This window comes from Apteryx rowi, unplaced genomic scaffold (genome assembly GCF_003343035.1).
Source record: "Apteryx rowi isolate R43461 unplaced genomic scaffold, aptRow1 scaffold_14, whole genome shotgun sequence".
Classification (NCBI taxonomy): Eukaryota; Metazoa; Chordata; class Aves; order Apterygiformes; family Apterygidae; genus Apteryx; species Apteryx rowi.
The window spans coordinates 4,998,155-5,007,997 of NW_020447641.1; the positions used below are offsets into that span (position 1 = coordinate 4,998,155).

At 46.9% G+C, this 9,843-nt stretch overlaps 1 protein-coding gene across 1 annotated transcript in view; it reads right to left on the reverse strand.

Annotated features, from left to right (window-relative positions):
• The window catches only part of CYR61 (cysteine rich angiogenic inducer 61), an 18,479-nt gene extending 11,776 nt beyond the window's left edge, over positions 1–6,703 (reverse strand). The window contains exon 1 of the mRNA XM_026057595.1: positions 6,593–6,703. Coding sequence (XP_025913380.1) covers positions 6,593–6,703 — 111 coding nt within the window. The remainder of the gene's footprint in view (positions 1–6,592) is intronic.
• Between the last annotated feature and the right edge of the window lie 3,140 nt (positions 6,704–9,843).

A 9,843-nucleotide genomic window follows, 5' to 3' on the forward strand; every position in this document is an offset into this window, starting at 1 on the left:
TCTTTTCCTTCCCCTCCTTCTTCCTCCCCCCGGTCTCACAGCTCTCGGGCAAGTCCTTCTCCAGCGCGCTCCGGGGATTTCTGCAAGCCTCCCTTTGAAGCGCTATCGCACGCTCCTGCGCAGGGAGGGAGGGGGGATGCGCGCACACACGCACGCACACACACATATATATATATATATACATACACATATATTGGGACGCGGCCGCACAGCGGGATGTTGCGGCCGGGCCGGGCCGGGCCGTGCCGAGCCGAGCGGCGCTGCGGGGCGCTGCGGGGCGCGGCCCCGGGGAGCCGCCGGCCGCCGCGCAGGTGTCTGCCCCCGGCAGCCGGCCCCGCTCGCGCCCGAACGGGAACGCGCGCCTGGGAAAACAAGGAGTTTAAAGCTACCCCTGGAAGCTCGGATTCCCTTCTTTTTAACTGTTGTGTTTATGCTTCTCCGCCGTTGAACCCTATAGGACACATAGGAACCCGGCAAGGGAAAAAAGCGTCCATGGAATAACGAACTCTCCCTGACCTTCACTCCAGCACGCAGTGATAAGCAATTAAAATAAACACCTACCTAAATCACCTTCCCCCAGGGAGAGGAACATTTAAAAGAGATGACAGTGCTACTGTTTTATAGGACTATATATAGGAATATATATATATATATATAAAATATTTTCCACGTACAAAATCTGCAATATCCAGGCTTTTGTCATCCGTGCTATTGTTTAAGAGAGCAACATTTTGGTGTTATTTGCTTGCATTACCATAAAGCCTGGCAGCCCTGCACATGTCCTAGCTGTGTTTAGGTGTCTAGTTTTTAGGCCAGTGACAAAATTGCAGGAAATCCTGGGCCCTGCAGCAAACGCAACCCTCTTTTGTCCTGTTTATCATCAATTTTTAGTATTCCTCTCTCAAGCTGGACGTACTCGAGTAGCATTTCCTTCTTGAAGTTTAAGAATTGGGGTTGGGGAGGAGAGTTTAAGCTTCTGTTGTGGCGTTTTTTCTTTTCATGGCTGTAAGTATTTCCAGATGGTGATTTAGACACCAGACGTAACAATATTTCCATATTTGGTATAGCAGTAGCCTGCATTTTTCACATTTTTCTGCTCTGTTATCCAACCACAAAGCATTCTTGACAGCTTCAGATGTTGTTAAATATAGCCTTAACTTCTGTTCCCAGGGCAGGAAATTCTTTGGAATTCCTGTTTTTCACGCAATCTGTCTATCATGATTTAGGAGAATTGCACTGGAGGAGCCAACTGGCGTTTTAGTGTAGTTTGCTCATTTATTGGAAAAAAAAAAAAAAAAAAAAAAAAAAAAGCAAAGTAGTTTAGTCTGCTACCCAACGGCGTTACAATAAGTCCCCGTCCCAGGGATTTTTCTTTGCAAATGAGCTGATTGTTCCTAACACAAGTTTGGGCGTTATATATATATATATATATTTTTTTTTTTTTTTTTTTGGTTGCCTTCAAGGATGGAAGGTGGACGAGCAGCTTCAGAGCAGAGGAGAAACTCTACAAAACTCTCCAGAGCCCCTAGAAAGCAGCGGGGGGAGGGGGAGCGGGAGGGGATGCGCAGAGGAGGGGAGCCGAGTAGCCTGGCCGCGGAGCGTTTCCGCGCAGTCGGTGTCTGTGCGGGCCGCGAAGGACGCGCGGGGGGACCCGCCGCTCCGCGCGGAGAAGCGCGGCCGCCCCGTCGCCTGCCCCCGGCCGCCGCCGCCGCCGCAGGGGTTACAGCAAGGAGCGTTTCGTTTCGTGGTGACTGATGGGGCGCTGCGCACATGCTGCACGGTGAGTGCTGCTCCCGGTGCTAAACCTCCGCAGGGGGGGGTGCATGTATATGTGTTGTGTTTTGCTGTGTATTTTAATACCGGCAGGGATAACAAGGAGCCTTGTTGCAGCTTGGCGGGGCGGCGGAGAAGGGGGCTTGCGGTCGCCCCCGGAGCGCGGCTGCGGCCGAGGCGTGCGGCGCGGAGACCCGCGCTGCCCGGGCGACACAAGAAGGGGCGCAGCATAATGCGGCCCCTGTCTGCAGCCAGCCCGGCACCTTCCAGCGGGGTTGCCAAAAACATTCACCGCTTTGTTTTGCTTCTCAGACGGGTATCTTTTCTCACCGGCCCGGCCCCGGGGGACGGAGCAGGGGCTGATGGAGACAGTCCATCTTTGTTGATCCTCCGCGGAAAGCGCTCCCTCACCGCCACCTCCTCCCCCTTCGCCTTGCGTAAGCAGAGGAGCACCAGCAAAGCAGCTGCGGGCCCCAAAACGGCGGCAAAGGGGGGTGGGGGTCCCCCGCCCCCCCAAGGGCTGCGTCTCCCGAGCTCCTGCCGTGCTGGATGGCACGCAGCCGTCCCGCCCCGCGTGCGCCGCGGCCGCGTCGCCGCCCGCGGGATGCTCCGGGGGGACGGGAGCCGCCCGGGAGCCGAGCGCCCACGCAGGGCCGCGGCGCCTCCCAGCCCCTGTCGACGTAGGGGTCACCTCGTGTTTTTTCCCACAACTTGATCTTATCGTGTTTTTCTTTTCATTCAAGTAAATTAGACTCGTGTTGTTATTTTACGGTGGTTTTTATTTTATGGTGGTTTTGTGGTTCGTGAAAAGCGATGGGGTAAAAGCGCTGGGCCCTCTCTGCCCAGAAGGTGCTATGCAGAAGTAGGTAGTGGCTTTCTTCTTCACTCACATGCCTGAAAATTTGACCAGAAAGGACAATAGTCGAAAGGGAAATTCAGTCTTTAGTTACATGCAGCTATCCCCCGAGACTGCCAATATATACCATTTAGTGCCATTTCTGGTGACAGGAGTTATTTTACATGTCCATTAAGAGTTGGACAGGGACCACCAGCTAACTTATATAGCTGCCAGTAACGGTAGTAACAACTTTCCATCCCTACTGATTTGGCTAAGCCCCAGCTGGTGACGAGGAGGAGAAAGACTTGTTCCTGTTTCCAGGCTCTGAGCTACCCAGTACTCCAGGCTTCCCTTTAGCTATTTATTTATTTATTGTAGGTATATGTTCTTTCTAGGATACTTTAATTTTGAAAAGGTAATGTTAGCTTTTTGAGATACTTTCTGATGGGTACTTTTGCTCAGGATGACTCCTTACACAGTGGCATTGTGATCAAGAGGAGCAGTTTTGTGATGCAATGCATTTTTATTAACGAAAATTTTGAAAGCGTTAAAGCAGAAAGAGCTAACATACCAATGGGTGGTTAAATTGAGCAGCTTTGCTTTTCAGGGATTTATGCAAAACACTTGTTTATTTAATTACATCTAATTTAAGGACATGCACTGAGCATTTTCCTTTGATCTGTGACTTTCACAACATTTAGCACATGCCACAGGAAAAGGCAGTGAATAGCACCTTTTCTCACTTGGTTTCATGTCTTACCCACACGTTCACACAACTTTGATGGGAAACTGTAACTGAACCTACATTTGCTCAAAAAAGGTCACTTTGAAAGCTTTGAAGCACTTTTTAACAAACCTGTCCTGAATTTCAAGTAGTTAACAACACTTGAAATCAGCTGAGTTACTTTCAAGTTCAAGTTAGACTGTGAACCTTTCATACGCTTCTGCTGCACGCGTTCATTCCCCTGCTACAAACCGTGACCCAGAGTTTACGTTCCGGGCTGTGTCTACATCTCCCRAATGTACCTTGGGAAACAGGGAAAAGTTTGGAAGAAATATCTTCCTTTCTTAGATTGTGTTCAGTATAACATAATGTAAAGTTTCAAACCTTTGTTGTTCTAAGTGAGGTGGAAAACATGTAGTGCTCACAACTGTTCATACGATGAAGAGTATTTTAGTGGCTCGTAGCTTTTTGTGCCCTAGGCAATTGCTATTGCTACGGTGAAGTCTGCTGAGAGCTTGGCTAATACAAAGCAGGCGTTTGGAGCAATTGGCTTGTACAGCAGGTACTCCAGAATTACTCAGTGTATACTACCATTTCCACAGGCCTTTGCCTCTCCAGGGAAAAGGACTTCTAAAGAACCAAATCAAGAAAAAATTAAATGAATGATTTATCTTCCCTTCACCCACTGTTAGTTTTTCATGGCTACACGTGGGGATTTTGGAGTGTTGTAAAGTGCTGTATAGATATTCCCCCRAGTGCTGCTACTTTCAGTGAAAGTAAGTGTCCAATCCGGATTAGAGAACATCAGCAGTTTGCAATCATAGGAATTTTGGGGAAGGTTCTTATTAAAATCAGCACCAACTCTTGTACTCTGTTTAATTTCCTCTTTCTCATTCTCTTTTTCCTTCATCCATCCTTTACCCTGTGTTTCTTCTGTCTCTCCTCCCCTGTCGTAGTTCCCTATAGCCTTTCCTTTCCTGATGTTTACCCACCTTAGGCTGGGCCTCTCCTGCAGCTCCTGCCAGGCCACCGGTTCCTGCTGCACTAAATCAGTTCTCCCAGTCAATGGCTCCTCTCAGTGACTCACAGGAGCTGCAAATCCAGCGGGGCAAATTAAGCATAGCAACATGCAGGCAGAGCGGCAGAGTAGCCAGAACACTTCAGCAGCTGACATTCAAGTGGGTTCAGAATTTTTTTTTCTTGCTTGGATATGCTCAGAGTTTATGCTGAATTCTCTGAATGTGGCATTTCCTCTTTGTTTTCTCCCCCTTCCCTGCTACTCATTCCTTATATCCCTTTAGCTAATGCCTGTCAGTTTGAGTACAGACTGTGCCTTGCCTGTGGTTTGTAACCCTGGGGGGCTGTGTTTTGCAATATTTGTGCACAGAGAGGGACCGGGCTTTGCAGGTATGCTGCTTTTCCCTGGCTGCTGTCAAGGTGTCCTGAAGGTCCCAGTTTTGTGAAAGTGGAAGAGGAACTCATGACCCTCCTAACCCTGCAGGGGAAACAGAGAAGCAAAGTTTGAAATAGTATTCAGTTGTGCTGATTGCTTCTTCAGCGTGTGAACTGCACCACATGCAAGTATACAGGACACGGCAGCACGACAGGCAAGAAGCATCCCTGCCAATGGTCGATGTATCTTGTTGAACCTTTGACTAGCACTACATATTGCATGCCATTCTCATCCGATGCTGGGTGCAGAAAGGCAAAACAGTTACAACCATTTCTTAGTTCCTCCCAGCCAGCCAGGGAATCAAAAGRTCTTTGTCACTGTCATTCAAGGATCTGACATTAAAAATTATTTTAGTACCAGCTGCTACAGTAGCACTGGAAAGCAGTTCGGCCTCTTCAGTGAGACAGGTAAATTAGTATACATTTTAATCTCAGATAGCACATATGTGTGTGCTTCAGGTGTTAAAGCTTACTTCACTAGAATGCAAACTGCATCTTCTGAATGCATCAGGCACTCCCCTATATCGGAAGTTTGCAATGGAAAGACTATCATGGGCTTTGGGCTAGGCTCTCTATTCAACAACAACCAAAAAAAAAATCAAGATTGTTCTAGCTAGCACCTGGCTGCATCTGGCTTTCTAAGTCATGCCTATCACTTTCACCCCATGCAGTGATTCAGCTTGCACATGGTAACAATACAGGTTGAAAACTCCCATTATACATTCTGGAAACATTCTTTCCATAGCTGTGTCTCATGAGTTTCATTGATGGAAGTTGAGGCTTCAAGAGCTTACGTAGGCTCTGTCTCAGCACCACCTGAGATGAAGGCCTCAGGCAGGGATCCCACCCTCAAGATCCAGCCATCCCAGATGATCTCAGTAGAAGCTTGTTCTTAGCTTTAAACTTTGGTCCTCAGTGTGCAGAATTTCCCAGTGGGGCAATGCATGTGAACTGACATCTCTGCTAAGGCCAAGTGAGCAAGCTCAAAGAAAATTGCTCATGATTGCTAGGGCTTATTGGAGCTAGTTTAAACTGATTGCAATCAATAGGGTTGTGCCTAAGAAATCCTTGATCAAAGAACACTTCCAGGCTGTGATCCCTGTAATGCTTGCGAGCAGCTGTGTTTCTCTGCCTCAGCCTTCATCTCAGCGAGACCTAGGAGACAACTGCCTTCTGTTTCTATCTGTGCTGCAGGAGTAACTGCCCCAGAATACAGTCTTGAGTATATTCGGGTTTTTCTTCTCTTTCTGCATTTAAAATACATGGCAAACTCATGTTCCCCAGAAGGTATTTTGTTTCATTGTAGTTAATAATCAAAGCTAGATTTCCTTAAGGTGAACCTATATCAATGCTAGAGGAACCCTCTGCCTTAATTCTGATGCATTTACTCCCTACTGTTAATGTCACTGATACGTGGATGTTCAAAGGACCTGCCTGGCCTTTGTTTTTAAGAACACATGGTAATACATGTTTTTGTAGCTGTGTTTTCAAATAAATGAGTGTAGGTTTTTTTCTTTCTTTGCATGCAAATAGAAAGGAGGGCCTTTTCTTGCAGGATGGTGAGCATGCTTTGCCACACACCAAATTGTGTCAATTACTGATCCTTTCAGGCTCGCTGCTGAAAAGGTCACAGGATTAGTGTCAGAATACTGCAGAATCTCCCGAGGTTCCTGTGGGCTTTGTCCAGAATCGTTACTCACTCTCTGCTAAATACACGAGCTTATTAAAACACGCCAAGACCCTAGCTGTATTTGCTGCATTACTGTTTATTTCCATTCTGTTCTAGCTGGGCTCTTCCCCGTTACCTCCTGATATGTTATACGAGCACCTTTGAGCGGCAGTGAGTTGTGCTCTTTTCTTCCATYGTGCCTGTTTGATGACACATATGAGCTAACGGATGCAAGGAAGCCAGCCATAACCCTGTCGGGGGCTACCCTCCTGCTGCAGATTAGCTATTTGCAATATTCTCTGGCTTGTGCCCCTCGCTTCTGGTCAGTGATAGCATAGTGATAAAGTCAGCAGCAGACAAATAAGTAGACACGATGTCATCCTTGCAGATAGGAAGGACGCAGAGGCAGCCAACAGATCATGTATGTGCTTTAGGAATGTTTGCGGAGACAGCGTTACAATCCAGGAATGTGCAAATCGCTGCCCATCCCAGTCTTGGGTGCCTGCGATTAAGGAGATGTGCTAAACCCTTTCTAGACTTGATCAGCTTCCAAATCTAAAAGATGTTTCTGGCTCTGTTGAACTGGTTGGGGTGATTTTTCTAGGGAGTGAAGAAGGGACTGTCTGAGCGGACTCTCTTCCTCCCCTTATCTCCGCTGAGGGATAAAAGACGGCTCGAGGGAGCCGGCTGGCGAGGGCTGGGGTGCATCCGGCGAACGGACGCCTGCACCGTGCCCGGCCCTGGTGCGGCTCCGTCCAGCAGCCATGAGCAAGGAGCAGGCCGGTTTTTGCAGACCCGCAGGGAAAAGGACGTCTTTCCGAGTCAGCCGGGAAGCATCTATGCTGCCCACTGCTTTCCCAGGGACGGATGTCCGCAGGAAGGAAAAAGTTAGCAGGGGCTATCGGAGATTACTTTGGTGTGGAGGCTTTTTTATGACTGCATTAACATAACTTTTCCAGTTGTACAGAATATATGACTGCAAGCGTCAGTGCTGAGATAAAAGCAGAAGCTCTTCTGCATGGAGGAAGCGTTAAAAGCTAGCTGCTGTGTTAATCACAGAAGAAAATCAGTGCTGACTGGTGGCTATTTACTTTCAAAGAAGTTTGCTTTTGTGTTGTTATTCTTTTAACTCTTCTCTCTATATATCATTTTATGCACAGTTAACTACATATTTATCGCTGTAGCTAATCCTCTCTTCCTGCCCAAAGCTAGCTTGGGTCTGATTCTGAGACTCTCCACGCTGCTGCGATCATTTGCCCAAAAGGATCATGAAAATGGGAGAGCATGGGTCTTTCAGGTGAGTGGTGGGTAATAACACAATAGTATTTATAACCAGTTGTGAGAGGAGAGCCTCTGGTTTAGAGGAGGGGGCTTTTTCAGGCTCTACTTGTATGATTTTTAATAGTGCCATGTCAAAATAAAAATCACTGATTAAAAGCGTGCCTTGCTTGTGCTGCTAAAAACACTTTAGATTATACATACTGAAAACAGTAAATATTTAATGTACACGTTTACTTTTCCTCTTTTATACAGAATTCACAGGGCCTGACAGAGAAGCGAGACAGATGTGTTTATAGTGAGTGCCCTGGGCTAGTACAATGCTGCAGTGTTTGGCTTGCAAGCACCACAGGGGGATGTTTAAAAAAATAAAAGTGTTCCATTTACATTGGGGAAAAAAAATCCTGAGAATGTTTCTATTAATATTAGCTGCTGTAAAACCCCAAATTTTACATTTAAGGCCTTAAATATTTCAAAAATAGAGGGCTAGTAGATTGTGGTTAGTGAGGATGTGGGGTAAGAAGCTTTTCCTCGCTTATATAGCTCGTGAAAGAGGTGGTCGAGATGGCAGTTCTGCTGGAGGGAGAACAGAGCTGTTATTGAAATGCCGCTGATGAAAGTCCAGTGTGAAATGAGGAAGAAAAGTTCAGGAGTGGGCAAAGCTACGCCTCTTCCCCGCCGAGAGCGGGGCAAGCGCTGCACGGGACAAAGCGTGCACCCAGGCACGAACGCGCGGTGCCTTTGCTTTTCCGCAGAGCAGGGGCTGGGGCTCAGCGAGAACCAAATCCGAGAGTCAGAACACGATCGGCAGCTATGTTTTTAAAAGGTGAGAAGGACCAGGCGCTGTGGGGAAAGCAAAATGTACAGAGCCCTCGCCGTTTGAGAGGATGTAAACACCTCCCTTACGTACAAGCTGCTAACTGGGATGTTAAGAAAACCACTTCCCGATTCAAAGAGATTTTTTAAAGATTAGCTTTGAATCTTGACTGAGGTCTTGTTTAGGCAGTAGCTTCTGATCTCAGTTACACTGATATTAAATCTGATTTATCTGGTCAAATTTAATGGAATTAATTAATTAATTAATTAATACACACATGTTAATTAACTTAAACAGCTGACGTTTGAGTTTCTGGAGAAGTCCCAAGGAAAGGGTGGCTGCTTTTTCATCTGTGTCCCTCTGATTGCTCTGAAGTTATCCTGGACTAAGACGTGAGTTTATTTTGACAATCTCATTAAACAGCTGGCAGCCTTTTTAACTCTTGCAGGAGAAGATTAAGGTAGCTTTTAAAAAGGGAGTCATGGGCTCAGATGTCTGACTAACCTATCATGGAAAGTTTTCTGCTGAAGAAAAGAAAAGTTAGGAAGTAGGAGCCTGCTAAGCAATGTATGTTTAGCTATAGGCAGTTATTATGGACTGTGATATATATATATATATAAACATAAATAAATAAATAAATATAAATTTAATAGTCATCTCAGGATGTGAATAAAGCTAGGAGTCCAAGTGAGATTGTTTTGCTTTCCCACCAGCTTCGTCTCTAGAGGAGCACATTTCTCTGGCAGCACATGAGCCAGCATCACAGTGACATAGAGGGGTGCAGCCATCCCATGGGGAGTCCRCTCACCACAGGAAAACAATCCTGCTAAAAGTAGCTCATCACCTCTTCTTACTCTGCCTTCAAGCACAAGGTAGCTGGGCCAACTTTGCCCTCCAGCCCTGTCTGCAACTTCATTGTCGGCAAGCTCCTTTTCTGAGAAGCAATGCAGAGTCGTAGTATTTGGCCGCGTTCCTAACCAGTTTTCATCCTCCCCTGGACTAAACATCACTAGCTTTTGTTATTAGTCTCATGAAGAGACTGCAGATCCTTTAAAAGGAGAGGCTGCTAGCCTGGGTGGTGTTGGGACATGGCTTTTAATGGCAGAAGAGTGAATGCAGGAGATGCAGTGTGGATGGACCTTGGGAGCTGCTGTCTAGTTGATTGAAGGGATCTGCACAAGACGGTGCATAAAGCGATCACAGGGCTCTGTCTGAAGAGTTCCAGCTCAGAGACCAGTATCTGGGCATAGGCAGGAGGGGAGCTGCTCTTATAAGGYGCTGAAACTGTGGAA